Genomic DNA, 22324 nt, shown 5'->3' on the forward strand with positions numbered 1-22324 from the left:
GGGACGAAGTGTAAGATAATAAAATTTGCGGACGACACCAAACTATTTTGTGGAGCTTGGACTAAAGAGGACTGCGAAGAATTGCAAAGGGACTTGGACAAACTAGGGGAATGGGCGACGAGATGGCAGATGAAGTTCAACGTTGAGAAATGTAAAGTACTATATGTGGGCAGCAGAAACCCAAGGTACAGCTATACGATGGGAGGGATGTTACTGAAGGAGAGTACCCAAGAAAGGGACTTGGGGGTAATGGTGGACATGACATTGAAGCCGACGGCACAGTGCACAGCGGCCGCAAAGAGAGCGAATAGAATGCTAGGTATAATCAAGAAGGGTATCATTACCAGAATGAAAGAAGTTATCCTGCCATTGTATCGGGCGATGGTGTGTCCGCATCTGGAGTTCTGTGTCCAATATTGGTTGCCGTACCTTAAGAAGGATATGGCGTTACTTGAGAGGGTTCAGAGGAGAGCGACACGTCTGATAAAAGGTATGGAAAACCTTTCATATGCTGAGAGATTGGAGAAACTGGGACTCTTTTCCCTGGAGAAGAGGAGACTTAGAGGGGATATGATAGAGACTTACAAGATCATGAAGGGCATAGAGAGAGTAGAGAGGGACAGATTCTTCAAACTTTCGAAAAATAGGAGAACAAGAGGGCATTCAGAAAAGTTGAAAGGGGACAGATTCAAAACGAATGCTAGGAAGTTTTTCTTTACCCAACGTGTAGTGGACACCTGGAATGTGCTTCCAGAGGGCGTAATAGGGCAGAGTACAGTACTGGGGTTCAAGAAAGGATTGGACAATTTCCTGCTGGAAAAAGGGATAGAGGGGTATAGATAGAGAATTACTGCACAGGTCCTGGACCTGTTGGGCTGCCATGTGAGCGGTCTTCTGGGCACGATGGACCTCAGGTCTGACCCAGTGGAGGCATTGCTTATGTTCTTATGTGAGCCTCATGAGGGCTGGGATGCCGAATCAGCTGTCAGGAGCGCATGTGGAGGATCGTTTAATCAGGGTAAATATTACTGCTTTTTTGGGCCTCCCACTTTGAGCTTAGGCTCCCTCAAAATTAACATCTCCCCTGTTGTAGCTAGTAGGGATCCCCAAGCCTCACCAACTGACAGCCACCTCCTCCCCCTCCAACTTCCCAAGTTCTGCAGCTGGCAGCAATATTGTAGAGCTGCTGCCTTCCCTCCTCCCTGCCCCCCACCCTTTGGCTTTCATGCATGTATGAAAGCATGGGCAGCTTGAGGTTATTGCCATTGGCTGCAAAGCTTGGAGATTTTGTGTTGCCAAACTGGAGGAAGATGTCTTCAGTTGGCAGGGCATGGGAATCCCCACTAGCTCAAGTATTTATAAATTGTACTAAGGCAGGGAGAAACTTTGGTGCCCATCCACTAATTTTGGGCTTGTCCCTCCCCCAAATCAGCTGTATATGACTAAGCCACTGAATACAAAAATAATTGTGATGCACATATCCCAATCTAACATATTCCAGTTAATAAATTCAAAATAAAACCATTTTTTTCTACCTTGTTGACTGGATGTTTTGTTTTTCCATCATCTTGGTCCCAGTTTCTCTTTCTGTTTTTTTCTCTATCTTCAACTAATTCTCTTTCCAGTGTCTGCTGTCTATTTTTTTCTCCTCTTCTCTTGTTCCATTTCCTTCTTATGCCTGTCTCCAACGTATTGATTTTTCCCTTTCAGCTTTCTTAACTTTTTCTTTTCTGTCTCTGTCTACTCAAATCTTGCCTTCTTTCTCACCCTTCTTCTTTTTAAATGTTCAGCTATCTCTCAATTTTCCATCTTCTGTCTCTAGCTCTCCCATTTCCCATCTCACTCCTTTCCCAGCCTCCTATTCCCTTCTACCTACTCCCCATTACCACATTTCTACCACTGTACTCACTGCTCTCTCACTCATCTTGTCATCTCCATTTTGACCTCATCCACATGGCTCACCACTTTCAGAATCCCCCTCCCTCTCTCCACTGGTCAGGCTATAATGTCGTCCCTTTCTTTCCATCCTCTAGCATCATCTTATCCCAGCTCTCTTCCCTCCTACCTTCCCATGGTTCCATCTCTCCTCCTCTATCTCCATGATCCAACAATTTGCTCCCTCTCTTTTCTGTTTTTCTTCTTCCCTCCCCCCTTGATGCTGAACAATGAAATGGAGGGAAAAAAAAAAAAGAGAGCGTTGCTACATATCTCTGCCTTCCATCCACAGGCCTAACAGTTCTCCCTCCCTCCCATCCCCAGATCCAACTTCTCTTCCCAACTGTCCCCTATCCCATCTCTCCCCCTGCCTGCTTGCCTCCTTTCTCCAGGTCCACCATTTCTTTCTTTCTCTTCCCAACAGTTCTCCCTTCAAGTATCTCTTTCCCTCTTCCTCCACACTACCCGAGGTCTAACTTCTCTCCCTTCAGACCATTGCCTACCATCTCTCTCTGTCCTCTGTTTCTGGTCTCATAAGCTCTCTCCCCACACCCAATCTGGCACTTCTTTTAATACCCTCCCACCCAAAAGAAACCCAATCTCTGAACAAATCCCCCTTGCTTTAATCATCTTATCCTCACTCTCTTCTTTCTAGACAGCATCTGTCCTCTCTCTGTCTTCCATGCAGCATCAGCCCCTTCCATCCAGTCTGCCCTATCTCTCTCTCTGCCCCTTCCATTTCTCTGTCTGCTCCCTCTTTCTATGCTCCTTCCATAAACTGTCTATCCTGTGCCCCTTCTCTCCTTTGTATGATTCATTTCAGCTTCACCCCCTCTCCATTTTTCTGTCTCCACCCCTCCCCTATGCTCTGCAATCTCTTTCTTCTCCTTTCCTTCCCTACCCCCATGCCCTGGTACCTCCTCTCAGGCACCTCTTCTCCCTCTGGTCTGGCATTTGTCTCCCTAGTTTCCCTTCCCTCCCCCCCCATGCCCTGGCATCTCTCCTCTCCTTCCAACTCCCCTTCCCCTCCCCCTTCATTATCTGGCATCCCCTCATTCCTTTCTATACTTCCTTCCTTCCTTTCCCCTGTCCTGGCATCTGTCTCCTTCCCTCCCCTCCCCTCCCATACCTGGCATCTCTCCCTCCCATGGACTTGCCATCTCTCATTCCTTTCCCTTCTCTCCAGGATCTGGCTGAAGTTACAGGTGGCACTGAACTTGCGGCTCTTGGAGTAAAAGCCCTGCCTGCAGCATTTGCTCAAAGCCGCAGGCAGCGTTTTCCATGCGCCTCCTGCGGCTGATCTGGAATCGTTCCCTCTGATGTCGCAATGTCAGAGGGAACACTTCCGGGTCAGCCGCAAGAGGCACATAGGATCCGCTGCTTGTGGCTTTAAGCAAACGCTGAAGCAAGACGGAGGAGGGAGCCAGCAGAGGAAAACACCGCATCGTGAGCGGGGCCGCACAGAATTTTTCACAAGGAAAACACATCGTGAGCGGGGCCGCACAGATTTCTTCGCGGGGCCGCATGCGGCCCGTGGCCCACAGGTTGGACACCCCTGTTGTACAGTGAGAGATTGGAGAAACTGGGCCTCTTCTCCCTTGAAAAGAGGATAGAGGGGACATGAAAGAAACATTCAAGATGCTGAAGGGAATAGACTCAGTAGATAAAGACAGATTGTTCACCCTCTCCAAGGTAGGGAGAATGAGAGGGCACTCCCTAAAGCTGAAAAAAAGATAGATTCCGTACAAACGTAAGGAAGTTCTTCTTCACCCAGAGAGTGGTAGACAACTGGAACGCTCTACCGGAGTCTGTTATAGGGGAAAACATCCTCCAGGGATTCAAGACAAAGTTGGACAAGTTCCTGCTAAACTGGAACGTACACAGGTGAGGCTGGACTCATTTAGAGCACTGGTCTTTGACCTAAGGGCCGCCGCATAAGTTGACTGCTGGGCAAGATGTACCACTGGTCTGACCCCACAGTAGCAATTCTTATATTCTTATGTACTTTTATGTGATTTGTATATTGCTCTGCTTATAAATATCAAATGTCCAATGTAGTAATAACGTTAGCAAACAGTAGTAGAAAAATACACTTTTCAATAAGTTTTTGTACTTAGCTTTGTTTTCTCGACCGCGATTATAGGCGGCTGATGGCATAGTCTTCTATTTGAATTAGACAGAAGCCTTAAAGTTACAATGGAAGCCCTTACTGACACCTATTTTATAGGCAGAAAGAGCTCATGTGCTAACGCCACACTAATAATTAGCCCCCTGAGAGATAATTAGGAGAAATTTTAGTGTGAGATTTATGTGCATACTCCCCACCCCCTTTTACAAAACTGTAGCATGGTTTTTAGTGCTTGCCGTTGCAGTAACAACTCCGATGCTCATATGAGTGTCGGAGCTGTTACCACCATGTCTTGCACTAAAAACCACACTACGATTTTGTAAAAAGGGGGGATAGATAGCAAATTTATCATGGGCAAGTACTTACCCCAGTTTAATAAAACCTAAGATACTTGCAATAAATTTCTTCTCAGAATAAATGAGGACCAAGTCTAGCAAAATATATATGTAGTTGGGTACGTTAATTGCACCACATCCCATTTAGTATGCTACACAAACCAAAATTTCAGCAAAACTAACAAGGCTTCTTGACTGAGGCTTTCTGAAGCTCATTATAATCTTACAGTACTGTACAAAGATACTCTGCACATATATTCCTTAGTATTTCCTCAGTCCTTTTGCTCTTTCATAATACAGACCTATCTTCACTTTTCAATTGCAATGTGTAATTACAGTCCCATAATAGCTTTGGTTACAACAGTCTGACTCATCTATGGAGCTCCTTGCATTTGTACTGTCACCATCCTTGGGACTGAAAATCTCTAGAGAAAATGGGTGGTGAAACCCCACTGCTAATTCATAGGAAGGATGAATACTAATATAATAAAACCTACAGAATATATATCATATTGTCACATGAGCCCATCCTTGAGTAATGGAAGTGGAAAAAAACAACAACAGATAGTTTGCAGATTAAGAGTGAAAGCTGTTTACATAAAGGCCTCAAGATAGCACCAAGAAGACTATTTTGTCTATGGGCCAGAGATTTAAGAGAGTATGAATGACCATATTGAGCAAACCAATGGTCCATCTAGCCCCAAATCCTGCTTCCAGCAGTGGCCAATGCAGTAACAAGTACCCGCAGAATCCCAAAGAGTACCAAGATGCTGGAATCCCAAATAGTAGCAAGATTCCATGCTACCAATTCAGACTCGGACCGGACTCTGATCAGCCAGTCGTCTGGGTATGGATGGACTTGTATGCCCATCCTGCATAGGTGAGCTGCGACCACCACTATCACCTTGGTGAAGGTCCACAGCAAGGCTGCGAACTGGAAGTGTTGCTCCAACACATGGAACCATAAATACTTCCTGTAGTCAGGAAAGATTTGAATGTGCAGATAGGCCTGCGTCAAATCCAGGGAGGCAAGGAACTCTCCTGGCGCCACTGATGCAATCATTGACCTCACTATCTCCATGCAGAAACTTGATATCTTGAGGGCTGCATTCACTGCCTTGAGATCTAGGATCGGCCTCCAGTCTTTGGAGCTACTTCTGGGAATGATGAAGAAATTGAATATCTGCTAGAACATAAGATTTGCCACTGCTGGGTCAGACCAGTGGTCCATTGTGCCCAGCAGTCCGCTCATGCAGCAGCCCTTAGGTCAAAGACCAGTGCCCTATTTGAGTTTAGCCTTACTTGCATATGTTCTGTTCCAGTAGGAACTTATCCAACCTTGTCTTGAATCCCTGAAGGGTGCTTTCCCCTATAATAGCCTCCAGAAGAGCGTTCCAGGTTTCTACCACTCTCTGAGTGAAGAAGAACTTCCTTATGTTTGTACAGAATCTTTTCCCTTCTAACTTTAGCGAGTGCCCTCTCGTTCTCTTCACCTTGGAGAGGGTGAACAATCTCTCTTTCTCTACTAAGTCAATTCCCTTCAATATCTTGAATGTTTCGATCATGTTCCCTCTCAGTCTTCTCTTTTCAAGAGAGAAGATGCCCAGTTTCTCTAGCCTCTCGTTGTACGGCAACTCCCCCAGTCACTTAAGCATTTTCTTTGCGCTTCTCTGGACCCTTTCGAGTAGTACTATGTCCTTTTTCATGTACGGCGACCAGTGTTGGACACAGTATTCCAGGTGGGGGCGTACCATGGCCAAGTATAACGGCATGATAACCTTTTCAGATCTGTTTATGATCCTCTTCTTAATCATTACTAGCATTCTGTTTGCCCTTTTTGTCGCTGCCTCGCATTGCGCAGACAATTTCAGTGACTTGTCTACAAATATTCCCAAGTCTCTTTCCTGGGGTCTCTCTCCGAGTATAGCACCATACATCCTGTATTCGTGCATATGATTTTTGTTACCAACATGGATCACCTTGCATCCATGTTGAACCTCATTTGCCATTGGTGCATGGTCTATGGCTCCTTAGATTACTGCAACAGCCTCTACCTACCTTGCCCAAATACTATGATAAAACAACTACAGACCGTTCAGAACACAGCTATCAGACTCATCTACTCGTTCAGCAAATTTGACCACATCGCCCCTGCCTATGTAGACTCTCACTGGCTTCCGATAAAAGCAAGAACTCAATTCAAACTCTACTGCTTACTTTTCAAAGTAACCCATGGTATGGCCCCCAATTACTTGAACAACCGTCTTTGCCGCTACCGACTACCCAGATCAAGAACTCAGAATCTTTTCACCTTCCCCCCTCATAATGGTACCCGACGTAAGAAACTTTACGACAGCCTTCTAGCAACTCAGGCAGCGAAAATTGACCCCCACCATCACCAAACTGATGATCAAAACAACAGACATCAAAGTGTTTCGGAAAGAAATCAAAACATTTCTTTTCAAAAAACACGTCCTTACTTAATATTCCCCTCCCCAATCGCACAAGCACTCTCCCCAGCAAATAACACATTAGTCATCCCCTTGAACCTCATTTACCAAAAATATCCAAACTCCTAAATAAGCATCTCCCTTAGGTATCCACTTAACTGATTCCTTCAAAGTTAGGTATCTTTCTTCAGTTGCCTATATTGTTTTCCCCACTGAACCTTGTAACTACTTAAACCCTGTCAAGTTATTCTATCAATAAATCCAGAAATCTTATACTGGTATTTCTATACCACAAATGGCTACCTAAACTATACCAAAATTTAATTGAATACCAATATCAATAACAATACAAAATACAAAAAATTGGTATGATCAATGATAATCTCTCCTGGGATGTCCCTGGGAACGCTACAGAAAAAGAAAATCTAAATTACCCCTACTTTGAGGGTCACTGACATAATCAGACAATATAGAATAAATCAAAGGAAACCATCAGTACGGGCCCGATGCCCTCGATTTAGCCAATGGCCCCGGGCGGCGTTTATGCAGTGACAAGCACTAAGAAATAAATCTAAATAAACCCTGCCCAGTACATCATATTGTTCCTTTGAAATATTATAAAAATATACAATAAGATATGAGTGATTATTGAATAGAAACACTATCGTGCCCAGGAGTAGACTCAGGAGAGAAAATCATTTCAAAAGAATCTCCCTGAAACCTAACTTAGCAAAAACACAAAAAATGTGAAAAAAATGAAAAGAACCAATGAAAATGAAAAATAACTCGAAATCAACAATGCTTGAAAGAAAAAGTATGTGAAACTAGAAAAAAATCCTCAGTCTGTGTTCCAAGTCCTGTGTACTAATCAATAAAAAATTGTGATAGTGAAAGATAAAAACCAGTAAAAATCAGTGAAGAGTACTTAGCTTGATAAATCCAAAACGGAATGAAGTTCAAAGTTCGCCAACAGTGGTTTTGTAGTGCCTCTCTTTCGTCAATCCCACTCCTTGGAAAGTGCTCGTTTAAAGAGTTTGAAGGGTTTAAAAGGTCGGTGCAATATACCGTTATTCTAAAGTCACAATCAAAAAGAGCTGTTTGGAAATGTCCACTCGATTTTTTGCTCTTATAATCACAGAGAGCTGTTTGAAAAAGTCCACTCAGTTCTTTGCTCTATTTTGCTCACTCATTCCGATCATTCATATACCTCACTCGTTTTCCTCACTCAAACTGCTCACTCGACAGGTCCTGTTTCAATTTCCTCATCAGGAGGGAGCAAGAATTTAAGAGAATGACTGAAACTTTCTTTCAAAATTGCCACGTCCCCAAATATTAAGGACGGAATGATCCTCAACAGCGGCTCAATCACGCTGGACTGACAATTGAATGTCTGAAACAAGGAGTCCTTATAATGCGGTTTAAAGAGCCCCACCTGGGCCAACGCATGCGTCATGACGTAAGGGTAAATGTTAACAGAAAAAAAGTAAAAAGGAGAAATAATCAACAGCATTTACGTAAAACATTTATCAACATTCTCGTTCATGCCATAAGGAGAGAATGCTTGTAAGGTGAAGATCCAGAAATTCTCTCTAACCAATAAATGATTTTGTCTATCTCCCTTATAAGTAGTTGGAATTTGTTCAAGCACACACCACCTCAAATGGGCAAATGTATGATGATTTTTCAAGCTGTGAGCCACCATAGGAGCTGTTAGTTTTTCGGTTTTAAGGCAGCTACGGTGTTCAACTAATCTCACTCTGATAGCCCGACTAGTGCAGCCCACGTAGACCAAACCACAAGGGCAGGAAATCACATAAACGACGTGAGAAGAAGCGCATTATGTCACAGCTCTCAGCTGATACCTCCGCTGAGTTGTAGGATGTATCCAAGAGTTTCCTTGATGTGAAGTGCTACATACCGAGCAATGGCCACACGGGCCATGATTGCCTTCAGTTATTGGAGGAGAATGATGAATAGTAAAATCCGAAGAAACAAGATGTTCGGATAAGTTTCTACCTCTGGTAAAAGCAATACAAGGGTGATCTTTAAAAGCTGGATGTAACTGCAACACGTGCCAGTGTTCATGAAGGCTCTGGGCTACCAGAGCGGATTGAGTTGAATGAGAGATGACACAGATTTGGTTAGTGGATGTTTCTTTATTTTTTTGAGTGAGAAGTAAATCTCTGTTAGCATAACGAGCCCGTAAGTATGCTTTCCGAATGACAGATTCAGGATAACCTCTACTCAGGAATTTGTCTCTTAAGATCTTAGCTTCAGTTTGAAAATCATGGAGATTGGTGCAAATCCTCCTTGCCCGTAAATATTGGCCTATCGGAATCGCTGCTTTAAGGCGTCTAGGGTGGCAGCTGGCATACGATAAAAGATTGTTTTTTTCGGTGCATTTATGGTGCATCCTGGTAAAGAGGCGACCCTCTTCACAGATAACTTCGGTATCCAAGAACGAGATACTGTGAACATGACAAGTGTGTGTGAATTTGAGGTTGGTTGTGAGAGAATTAATCCAGGAAATAAAAAGCTGAAGGGACTCCCTGGATGATGTCCAGATGAAAAAAATGTCATCTATAAATCTCAGCCAACATGCCATGTGTTGAAAGTACGGGTGACCATATAAATGTTGTTCCTCGAAGTTGGTCATGAATAGATTGGCTATACTGGGGGCAGCCGTGGTGCCCATAGCCACCCCTCGATTTTGTTGAAAAAAATCTTGATCGAACTTAAAATAGTTCTTAGTAAGAACAAGGGTGGCTAAATCCAACAGGAACTTGGTGGAAACTCTTGTTGGTCTACTCCTGGGCACGATAGTGTTTCTATTCAATAATCACTCATATCTTATTGTATATTTTTATAATATTTCAAAGGAACAATATGATGTACTGGGCAGGGTTTATTTAGATTTATTTCTTAGTGCTTGTCACTGCATAAACGCCGCCCGGGGCCATTGGCTAAATCGAGGGCATCGGGCCCGTACTGATGGTTTCCTTTGATTTATTCTATATTGTCTGATTATGTCAGTGACCCTCAAAGTAGGGGTAATTTAGATTTTCTTTTTCTGTAGCGTTCCCAGGGACATCCCAGGAGAGATTATCATTGATCATACCAATTTTTTGTATTTTGTATTTCTATACCACAACATGTAATTTACTTAAATCGTTGTAATGTAATTCTCTCGGTAATGTCCTGATCTCTTTTAACTGTAATCCGCTTAGAACTGCAAGGCACAGGCGGAATAGAAATCACAAATGTAATGTAATGTACTTGGAATATCAAAGAAAAGTGAAAAATGGGATTAACCAGCAAAAGCAAAGATCCCCACAAGATTAACATAATAATATAGATGCATAAATGAAGGAAAAGATGATCATCACCCACATTCTCAAATAGGCTGATAACCTCTCTCGAATGCGAGGAATCTTGGTTGACGGCTTGGCATCATAACTGTTTTTTCAGAGCAGGGGCAGAGCAGGACCCTGAGGGCCGAGGTTGCTTGGCCCCTCCAAACCTTTGCCTAGGGGCCTGAAATGCCTTCTGGCCCTCCAGAGTACTGGCGATAATGCCTGAATGTCTGAAAATTACTCCAACCAGACCCCCTTGAGCCCCGAGGCTTGCTATCCAGCAAGGAATTTGGTTAACAGCCCTACATACTGGCCATTCCAAAAAAAAATAATTGTCCATGGAATGGCAGTTTACTCAGGGTCACCTTGGAGGAGGAATCCCCCCGCCCTTTGTCTGATCCAAAGCATCCCGCGGGCAGAAATGGAGAAAGCAGAGATCTTACTCTCTACTCTGAAAAGGTCATACAAAGCATCAGCCACATAATCCACCCCCATCATTAAAAACTGGAGATCATTGTCCACTATAGTGTCCGGATCATGGTTGCACTTAGAATGACAAGCTCTGGTGACAAAACACACCACCGCAGCCACTTTCAATCCTGAGAATGTGGTCTCAAAGAGCCTTTTGTGCACAAAATCTAGTCTGCAGTCTTGGGTATTCTTTAATACCACAACACCCTCACTGAGAAGGGAGGTATACTTTGTAACCTGCACTACCAGTGAATCTACCTTTGGGGGAAGAAAAAGTTGGTTAAATGCGGCATCCATCAGATAAATCTTAGACATGGCTTTGGCCACCCAAAGGGGCCCCTCTAGAACCTCCCAATGATCCATAAGCAGTTTTATAATGTCTTAATGTGAGGGTAAGTGGCAGAGGACTGAGAAGCCTCTAGCTTCAAATCCTGGAAGAATTCTGTGATTATCCCCATAAGCACAGAAGGTTTAAACCGTTGATGCACTATTGGGTCCTCGCCAAGATCCAGAGCCTCCCTCAAATCTGGGTCTTGACCTCCCAGGGATGCAGGGATATCCCCTTCAAAAGAGGACACTGACTGAAAGAGTAAAGGCATTAAAATGGAGCCATTATAGTCTGATTCTTCTGACCCAGCATCCCAAACCTGCATATGGCACTGTTGTTGGGGAGCTACGCTCTTGTAGGGAGAACTCCCCGGTATGAGCAGAGCTGCAAATCCAGATGGATTCATGCAGCCCTTTTTAATCATATAGGCTTCAAACATCATGTTAATAAATTCAAGAGGAAATCCCTGCCCCCGATTTCCAGGCAGACCCTACGGAGGCTGGAGTTTTCCCGCAGACACTGGGATTTTCCCGCCTTGACGCAGCTATGCTTCGCCAGAGACGCACTCGCGCTGCTCCCTGGCTCAAATCTGGACTTTTTTGCTGCTCCTCAGACCGACTGGGCACTGATATCTCCCCAAGGGATGCGAAGCCGGCGACTTCCATCCCCTTCTCACATGGCATCTGGAACACAAATGCTCCTAGGACTGCAATCCATCACAAATGGGGCATGAATCTGAAGTATCCTGACCTGAGTCCATCCTACCTGTTTTTAAGTGAAAACAAGGTGTTCTGAGGCAGATGGAGGCTTTTAAATTCAAATTAGGAAATCCAAGATGGCCACCAGAGCAGCGATTTTAACGCCAAAAACAGCCCGGGGGCACTACACTGAAAAATAAAAACTGGCGATATTAGGATTTTAGAGGTGGGGGAACTTGTCTCTAACCCCAGAAGCAAAGAAAAAATGATTTTAAAATCCCCCCCTGATTTGGTTTTCCAGACTGTGCAATGTTGTGTGCTGGGAGCTGCAAGTGTAGAAGCTGCAAACAGCTTACAGAGAGAATCTCTGCCTCAACAAGCCTGGAATCTGGACTGCTTGTGTCTTCTGACTGCCTCTCAAGCCCAACTCACCTGGAGAGCTCACTCCCACCACAGACCTCACGCACACCAAAATGGGGGAGAAAGCAGTCAGCCCTGATCTTGGAAAACCGTCACAGAGTCACGCAGCCTGCGCTCAAGCCCACTATGGACGAACCTGTGGTGAGCAGTGCTCCTAAAGGAACAGTCCTTGAGGATTTGAAGAACAGCTCAGAGGTAAGAGAGGAGGAACAAATAAGTGTACAAATTAAGCTTCCTACAAGAGTTCTCCTGAGGAGGGATTGACTACCCTAAGGTTAAAAAAACTGAGTGTTTGTCATACTAGAATAAACAATTTAGTTCAGGTGATTTTCCTTCAAGGCATAATTTTATTTCCCCTTCTTAAGAATCTTAAGGGCGATATAAAGGAAGAAAGTAACTATAGACCAATAGCCTCTATTCCAATTCTGATTAAGATGATGGAGGGTTATTGAACAATTTAGAGAACTATTTAGATAAATACAATTTGCTACATTTTTTCCAGTCAGTTTTCCGCAAAAGATTTAGTGCAGAAACCATAGTGAGCTCTATTGTTGCTTTTGGAAAATCACTACTGAGCCAAAGCTAACATACAGCCATTATTCAATTTGATGTTTCTAGCACATTTGACTAGGTGGGCCACCATCATTTGTTGTCTGTTCTTAGTGGCTTTGCCATTCAGGGTGTAGTCTTGCACTAGTTCCATGACTTCTTATCGGTCTCATAGAGTTAAAAGGAAGGGAACTTTACCAGAACTCTGGAGAGTCTCTTGTGGAGCTCCTATCATATTGCCTGTTTCTAAGGATTGGCCTTCTACCTGAAAGGGCATTCAGAACTGATGAAATTTAATAGAAAGGTGGATTTCATCTCATTGGATCCAGCAGAATAAAGGTAAAACCAAATATTTATGGTCAGGCTGACTGATAATCAATTGAGATCCCAAAGATTTACTATAAGGACCAATTCAAGTTTCAAGTTTTCAAGTTTTTTATTTATTCTTGATTAATCGCTTTCTCTAATTCAAAGCGATGTACAAATCCAAATTTAGTTAAAAGAGAGCAAACAAACAGACAAACCAAACATTGGGATTTACAATTCTTACAAAGGTTAAAACTTATTAAACTACATTGGGTAAAAATAGGGTTATGAAATACATTCGTTATATAAAAGATTAAACATAGGAAAACACATTAGGAAAAATAATAAAATAAAAAATCAGGAATTAAAAGCATCATTAAATCAGGAATTAAAAGCATCATTAAAAAGAAATGTTTTTAATAGTGACTTAAATTTTACCAAATCTTGATCGTTCCGTATAAAAATTGGAAGAGCATTCCAGGTTTGAGGGGCTTTTGATATAGGGTAAAGAATTTTTGGGGTTGAGGTTGATCATACCCTTATGATAAAATATCATATAAAATTGGTAGTCAAAAAATCTTTCTATGTAGACAAAAAAAATCAGAACCATTTTGATCAATCAGCATTAAAAACTTTTGATACATACTTTGATTTTATCAAGACTGGACCTATGTAATGTCATTTCTTCTGGATTTTCCAAGGCCTTTATTAGACTACATCAGATATTGCAAAATACAGCAATTTGATTAATTTACTCTTTATGTAAATCTGACTTTGTTACCCCTGTCATTCTTGAATTACACTGGCTTCCAGTAGGGACTAGGATTCAATTCATGTTATGTATTTTGATTTTTAAATTATATGGAGAGGCCCCATTTTATATGATTGAATTAGTACATTTATTATTAGGACACTATTTATTTATTTTAAAAGTTTATATACCGTTTAGACCTATAAACATTTTACATAATTTTATATACACAAAAACTATGAAAATAAAATCAGACAGACATAAACAAATAATCCTCAGGAAACCAATTATAAAATAAGAGCTAAAAAAAGGCTCATACAAGAAGTCATAGAAAAATTCTTCAACCAGCAAGTCATATTTTATTTGTTTGTAAATCTGCTAGATAACGTAGATCCTTTTGAATTGATGTAAACCGCCTAGAACTCACTGGGTATGGCGGTATATAAAAATAAAATTATTATTATTATTATTATTATTATAAAGAATCGTTATCTAAAAAAGACATTTATAAATAACTGCGTCGTTAAGTAATTTTCTGAAACTGCCCTTTTCACAACATTTTCATAATTGACTAATAAGTGAATTGCACAGTTTAACCCTTGCACAACAAAAGGTCATTTTACTGGTCTGAAAATATTTTGGATTAGCATTTGTTTTCAGTAAGGCTGAGTTTTTGGAATGCAAAGATCTATTTGGTAGATAGTTGGTCATATTACTCTTAAATTATTCAGTTTTATTATTATGTTACCTTTGAATGAAAGCTTTTATTTATTTTAAAATTTATATTCTGCATACAACTATGCAGTTTCCATAACACATACCTAAAATCTTTCCCTACGATTATCACATATAAACATAGACATGTCTAAACAACATCATTAATCAAATAAAATTATTGACCTATTCATTTTCATGTAGAACTCCGTAGCAATACTGGTTAGATTGAACAAAAATTATCCATTGTTCAGAAGGCTGTTAAAAACCTTTTTATTTCAAACATTTGTTAAATTAGAAGATAAGTTAACAACCGATAGGTACCCAATATGATTCCTAATCCCACTATCCTGGAATTCTTCAAGACCTGACACTACCAGATCCGCCCACATGCTCAAACTATCTTTCCCCTCATTAAAAGGAGTCATGTATGCAGGTAAATTAGGGAAATCTCTTTTCTTCAAATTCACTGAGCTTTGGAATAACCTCCCTGCCCTGCTGCGGAACCTCGGCTCATTCCAATTATTCCGAAAGCATCTGAAAACGTGGCTTTTCTCCAAAACGTAAAGCTATCTATTTAAAATGTAAAGCTAGATATATATCCTCTTCATAACCTCTAATTTTTTATTATGTCCTTCCCTCAATTATTGAATTACCTGTAAACCGTGTCGAGCTCTATCTTTATGAAGATGATGCGGTATACAAACTTAAGGTTTAGTTTAGAATGGGGTCTGAGGGTCGCAACCCAGTCGGGTTTTCAGGATTTCCCCCCTGAATATGCATGAGATCTATGTGCATGCACTGCTTTCAATGCATATTCCTTGGGGAAAAGCCGACTGGATTGCGGCCCTCGAGGAGGGACTTTGAGATCCCTGATCTACACCCTCCCAGTCATTGACGCCCATCCTCCCCCAAACGGCCATATACAGACACAGACCGTGCAGATCTGCCCAGTACTGGCCTTAGTTCTTTAAGATTTACTCTTATTTTCTGATTCTAGCTCAGGGGGTCTGAAAGTCCCTCCTCGAGGGCCGCAACCCAGTCGGGTTTTCAGGATTTCCCCCCTGAATATGCATGAGATCTATGTGCATGCACTGCTTTCAATGCATATTCCTTGGGGAAAAGCCGACTGGATTGCGGCCCTCGAGGAGGGACTTTGAGATCCCTGATCTATACCCTCCCAGTCATTGAAGCCCATCCTCCCCCAAACGGCCATATACAGACACAGACCGTGCAGATCTGCCCAGTACTGGCCTTAGTTCTTTAAGATTTACTCTTATTTTCTGATTCTAGCTCAGGGGGTCTGAAAGTCCCTCCTCGAGGGCCGCAACCCAGTCGGGTTTTCAGGATTTCCCCCCTGAATATGCATGAGATCTATGTGCATGCACTGCTTTCAATGCATATTCCTTGGGGAAAAGCCGACTGGATTGCAGCCCTCGAGGAGGGACTTTGAGATCCCTGATCTACACCCTCCCAGTCATTGACGCCCATCCTCCCCCAAACGGCCATATACAGACACAGACCGTGCAGATCTGCCCAGTACTGGCCTTAGTTCTTTAAGATTTACTCTTATTTTCTGATTCTAGCTCAGGGGGTCTGAAAGTCCCTCCTCGAGGGCCGCAACCCAGTCGGGTTTTCAGGATTTCCCCCCTGAATATGCATGAGATCTATGTGCATGCACTGCTTTCAATGCATATTCCTTGGGGAAAAGCCGAGGAGGAACATTGAGATCCCTGGTATAGAATCAAGTTCTCTTGTTCTTGCTGAACTAATGCTGTGTCCAGCTCTTGCTTTCTTATGTGCAGCCAATGAAAGGTAGCTGTGGACTATGGAAGTCTTGTCTAATGTCCTGTTTTGGGATTTGGCGAGCAGGATTGCAGCCCCCGACACTGAAGAGCAAAACAGCCAACTCCCCCCCCCCCCAGCCCTTCTGCTTCTAGGATGGCGAGGTTTCTTGACGCCCTACCTGGAAGGAGACAGGAGCCATGTCCTCGGGGGGGGGGGGGGGGGGCCTGGCTCCTGCTTCCTTCCAGAGGCCCACCAGGGACCGAGAGTCTTTTCTACTTTACATGGGGGGGAGGGGGGAGTTAACACGTACGTCTGTATTTTTAACGCCCCCCCCCCCCGTCCGCAGCAGGTAAGGAGGAGCGTCTTTGGCCCTTTTGGGAGGCGGAGGGAGCGCTGAGACGGAGGAGCCCCGCAGGGCGCCTCCTTCTACCGGGGCCTCGCCGCGCGCGCGCCCTTTGTGCTTTCACTCACCGGCCGGGCCCGAGGACACGTGTGCTCCGTCTCCTCCATGGCTTCAGGCGGGGCCCTCGCATGGCCGGGAGGGGGGGTGGGGAAGGGGAGCGACGGGCGGCGGCCGGGCTCAGGCCATGGCGGGCTCCGCCTCGCGCCCTGCCCGACGGCGCGGGAAAGCGGCCGCTGCTCCTCGAGGTGGGTGCGCGAGCGCCGCTGCCGGGCCCATCGCTATAACAACGGGCCGCGCGCCGGCCTCATTTGCATGCCGAGCGCCGGTTGGCTGCTGCCTCCCGCCGGGCTCGCGCCGCCTCCACGCCTCGGCTCGGCCCGCGCGCGCGAGCGCGCGCGGCTCCCGCGTTCGGCGTTCAAGTCCGCTCATCGCAATGCGACTTCCCACCACACGCGTCCAGCTTCCTCGAGAAGTTTACACGCACATTTTCGTAGGGCAGACATTTGCCCCACAGCAACTGCCCTGTTGGCAGCGAAAGCAGGGCCCACCGAATGTGCAAGCGGGGGGGGGGGGGAGGGAGTCGCGGCCGATGGTGCTGAAAGGACAGCTCCTCCCGTGAGCGCGCTCCAAGCACTGCCCCGGCCCTGCTGCTGCCGCCAACACTGAACAGCTAACTCAATAAATGGGAAAGAGAAGGAAGCCAAGTCATGCTCAAACACACATAACCATGGCACTTGCATCCTGAAACTGCTTTGTCAAGAATAGATCCGACCTAGCTTTAGTGCAGATAGTTGGCTATAAAAGAGAAAAGGCAGAGTCCAGCAGAGCTTGGCGGTTTATTTTGGTGCTTTAGGTCCAAAACACATGCTCCATCTGGTTTCAGCTTGAGACTATTAAAGAGGAGCTCTGTAAACTGAAGCAGGAATAGGATGCAATTAAATCAGGGTCCATCACTACACATAAGAACATAAGAAGTTGCCTCCACTGGGTCGGACCAGAGGTCCATCGCGCCCAGCGGTCCGCTCCTGCGGCGGCCCATCAGGCCTATGACCTATGAAGTGGTCCCTGACTATTCCTATAACCTACCTCTACTTCTATCTGTACCCTTCAATCCCCTTATCCTTTAGGAATCTATCTAAACCTTCCTTGAACCCCTGTACTGTGCTCTGGCTTATCACAATCTCCGGAAGCGCATTCCATGTGTCCACCACCCTCTGGGTAAAAAAGAACTTCCTAGCGTTTGTTCTAAACCTGTCCCCTTTCAATTTCTCTAAGTGCCCCCTTGTACTTACCCACAGTCTGAAGAATCTGTCCCTGTCCACCTTCTCTATGCCCTTCAGGATTTTGAAGATTTCTATCATGTCTCCTCTAAGTCTCCGCTTTCCTAGGGAGAATAGCCCCAGCATTTCCAACCTGTTAACGTATGAAAAGTTTTCTATACCTTTTATCAGTTTAGTCGCTCTTCTCTGGACTCCCTCAAGTACTGCCATGTCCTTCTTGAGGTACGGCGACCAGTACTGGACATAGTACTCCAGATGTGGGCGCACCATTGCACGATACAGCGGCAGGATGACTTCCTTCGTCCTGGTTGTGATACCCTTTTTAATGATACCCAACATTCTGTTCGCTTTCTTTGCGGCTCTCGCACACTGTGCTGATGCTTTCAATGTTGTGTCCACCATCACCCCCAGGTCTCTTTCAAGGTTGCTTACCCCTAGCAATGATCCCTCCATTTTGTAGCTGAACATCAGGTTCTTTCTCCCTATATGCATGACCTTGCATTTCTCTATGTTAAAGCTCATTTGCCACTTTTTTGCCCACTCTTCCAGCTTCGTTAGGTCCCATACACGGAATCAAAGAATAAAACAACCCAGGAATAAATGAGTCAGGAAGACTACAACATGTAAACATAGAAACACCCAACATCACAATTGTTCTCCCACAGAATTCCTTTGCTTCATTAGAGCAGTGTGATGCTTAAAGAAAAAGAACTCAGATGGAACTACAACTAGTGAATGTAACTCAATAAGAAAGGCACCCCAAAGCACAAATAAAACAAAACACACACCAGAAAACTACTGCAACTAGGGGATTCCATTATCAGAGACATTAACCTTGGAACACAGGTCAAGGAGCCCAAAATCATGAAATGGCTTCCAGGATCCTCGGCTATCAGAAGTACCAGGCAATACTGACCATAATTAGGGAATAAAGTAAGAACTGGCAAACATTCTGTGGCATTTCCCAGGGATCTCTATCCCCAATTCTCTACAACCTATTCATGAGTTCCCTAGGCAGCATCTCCTTCAACAACAAGTGCCTACTATAATATACTGACGATATTCTCCTTCTCATCCCTATTAAATGCAACTCCAGTGACATCCCCCCCCCCCCCAAGAATAGCCAACAGCATAGAGAAGATACATATGTGGGCTACGCTTAATAAACTCAAACTAAACACAACAAAGACCAAAGTACTATGGTTTCACAGCTCTCTGCAAATAGTCCCTACAGCTGTCATTCTACCCTCAGGAACCAAACTAGACACTGACAAAACTTCCAAAATTCTTGGAATCACATTGGACTCTACCCTTTCCTATGAACACCAAATCTTCAACTTACTAAAATAAACCTTCTACAGTATGAGACCATTCAGACTGACCGGCCTTTCTTCCACAACACTTCACAATTTTAACACAAATGCTGGTACTATCTCGGTTGGACTACGGCAACTTCCTTTATGCAGGCATAAATTCCACTCTCATTCACAAACTACAACAAATTCAAAATATGGCAATACGACATCTTCAAACTCAAAACATTTGACTCCATATCACCTTATTACAATAGTCTTCACTGATTGCCTATCTCTGCATGAATTAACTTCAAAATATCAAGCATAATGTACCACATCTTATATGCAAGCTCTGCGGAACTTCTCATAAATCTTTTCTTCAATTCCTGGTCCACTTGAGCCAGAAACCTCAATAAACTAATTCTGATCCTTCCATCATCAAAAGGAATTAAATGCAAGTGCATATTTAACACACTCATCATCTACATTGGCACAAAGAACTGGAACAACCTCCCGACAACCATCAAATCAGAACCCTATTACCTTAGATTTTGGACAAAACTGAAAGCTCTTCTCTTCGAGACAATATACTCCATTGACATTCCATAGAAAACTCAATAACAACAATGAACATCATAACTCCACTCAGTGTAATCTGTACCTCAATGTCCTCTTCATATCTCCCTTTAACAGCCTCTCTTCCTTATTACTCACCCTCTTATTATACTGTCCACTTAACTATTACTGCGTTCGTCAATACATATTGTATTCTTCTTGATCTGTATGTCGCCTTGAACCTAGTCAGGTATAGAGCAACTCACAAAATTTTAGATTAGATTGGAATTCTAATAATGATGTGATTTATCTGTGAACAAATGACCTGCCCAACAATACCAACAGACTGTTAAGAAGAATCCCGTTTGGAAGCATCTCATTTTCTCCCACTGTTTGCTTGTTAGCTTTGTATTTCTGTAGAAACCTTGACGCTCTCTATGTCTAGTGTCTTGGCCAACAAAACCATACTTGCAGGAGCACAGGGAGTAAAAAACTTTTGTAAAGACTGTAGCTTTTTTGGAGGTACTGCCTACTTATGGAATGGGAGGGGAAAAACATAAACATAAGAATTGCCGCTGCTGGGTCAGACCAGTGGTCCATCGTGCCCAGCAGTCCGCTCACGTGGCGGTCCTCTGGTCAAAGACCAGTGCCCTAACTGAGACTAGCCTTACCTGCGGACGTTCTGGATCAGCAGGAACTTGTCTAACTTTCTCTTGAATTGCTGGAGGGTGTTTTCCCCTATGACAGACTCCGGAAGAGCGTTCCAGTTTTCTATCACTCTCTGGGTGAAGAAGAACTTCCTTACATTCGTACAGAATCTATCCCCTTTCAATTTTAGAGAGTGCCCTCTTGTTCTCCCTACCTTGGAGAGGCTGAACAACCTGTCCTTATCTACTAAGTCTATTCCCTTCAGTACCTTGAATGTTTCGATCATGTCCCCTCTCAATCTCTTCAATAGGTAGCTCAAAGCTTGCTGTCATCAGGAAGGCTTTAGGTACATAGAAGGATGGGGTAATACATGGAAAACTAAAAGATAATATTGTAATGATGGGCTGGCTGTATCTTACTATGACAGGAAAAAGAATCCTTGCTGAGAAATTCAAGCAATATGTTTCTAGGCATTTAAACTAGAAGGCACGGGTGGCATATGAATGTTGGTCACTTGGTACCCATCCCCAGCAAAAGACAAAATATCACAGTAGTATAGATGGCAATATAAACAACAATATTAGCAAGTCACTTCTTAGCAATGCAGTAGGAAGTGAAATTAACTCAATAAAGCAAACAAAAATTTGATTGCCCTGAAAGGTAGCTGGAAAACAATGATCACAAACACTCAAAGACTAAGCAACAAAGATCATGAGCTGAAAGTCTTGATGGTAGACAGACAGATAGTGTTGCTATCACAGATACATGGTTCTGTGATGTCAATGGATGGGACGCAAATATACCAGGCTATCTTTTTAGGAAGGACAAAGATGACCAAAAAGGTGGAGGAGTAGCTCTCTATGTGAAGAAAAATATTAAAGCAACTGAAATGCAGGAGGCCTAGGGAAAGAAAGAAGTGATATGGATCACTTTGAAAAGAGAAGATGGAACTTCTAGCTACATGGGTATTGTCTACAGACCTCTGACACAATTGGACCAACTTGATAAAGATCTGATTACAGATATCCAAAAGTTGGGAAAGAAAGAAGAGATGCTGCTGCCGGGTGATTTCAACCTGCTAGATGTGGATTGGAAAGTTCCATCTGCAGAATCGGAAATAAATAGAGAGATTGTGGACAAATGGTGATGGAACCCATAAGAAAAGGAGTAATGCTGCATCTGGTCCTCACAAATGGGGAAAGTATTTCTAGTGGCTGAGTTGGTGCCCACCTGGGTGGAAATGATCATCAAATGGTTTGGTTTGATACACAGAAAGGCAACCAAACAAAACTCAAAGTCCTGAATTTCAAATATGCAGACTTTAGTAAAATGAGGGAGTACTTGAAGAAAGAGCTGATAGGATTGAAGGATACAAGAGAAATGGAGAAACAGTGGTTCAAGCTGAAAGGAGCAATAAAAATGGTTACCAATCTTTATGTGAAGAAAATAAAAGCAAGAGAAAAAGGAAACCGATATGAATTTCCAAACTAATGGTTAGCGTGAGAATAGGCTATTGGGCTTGATTGACCATTGGTCTGACCCAATAAGGCTGACTGTTTTCTTACTCTTTGTGACTCTGTACATCGCTGCGTGGGTCTGGTAGCGCTATTACATTACATTACATTAGAGATTTCTATTCTGCCATTACCTTGCAGTTCAAGGTGGATTACAAAATATTTAGGGCGGATTACAAAAGATTTAAGGTTACATAGAAACATAGAAATCGACGGCAGATAAGGGCCAAGGCCCATCCAGTCTGCCCACCCTAATGACCCTCCCCTGCCTTTAGTCTGCGAATAGAACCCACGTGTCGATCCCATTTGGCCTTAAAATCAGGCACGCTGTTGGCCTCAATCACCTGAAGTGGAAGACCATTCCAGCGATCCACCACCCTTTCGGTGAAAAAGAATTTCCTGG

At 43.5% G+C, this 22324-nt stretch overlaps 1 protein-coding gene across 2 annotated transcripts in view; it reads right to left on the reverse strand.

Annotated features, from left to right (window-relative positions):
• Positions 1-16928, reverse strand: part of PCYT1B (phosphate cytidylyltransferase 1, choline, beta) — an 85592-nt gene extending 68664 nt beyond the window's left edge. The window contains exon 1 of one of the 2 annotated variants that reach the window (XM_033950228.1): positions 16698-16928. In XM_033950228.1, the coding sequence (XP_033806119.1) occupies positions 16698-16736 (39 nt within the window). In that variant the 5' untranslated portion in view covers positions 16737-16928. The remainder of the gene's footprint in view (positions 1-16697) is intronic. The other variant, XM_033950227.1, reaches the window with a different exon arrangement.
• Between the last annotated feature and the right edge of the window lie 5396 nt (positions 16929-22324).

The sequence above is a fragment of the Geotrypetes seraphini genome, chromosome 6 (genome assembly GCF_902459505.1).
Source record: "Geotrypetes seraphini chromosome 6, aGeoSer1.1, whole genome shotgun sequence".
Taxonomy (NCBI): domain Eukaryota; kingdom Metazoa; phylum Chordata; class Amphibia; order Gymnophiona; family Dermophiidae; genus Geotrypetes; species Geotrypetes seraphini.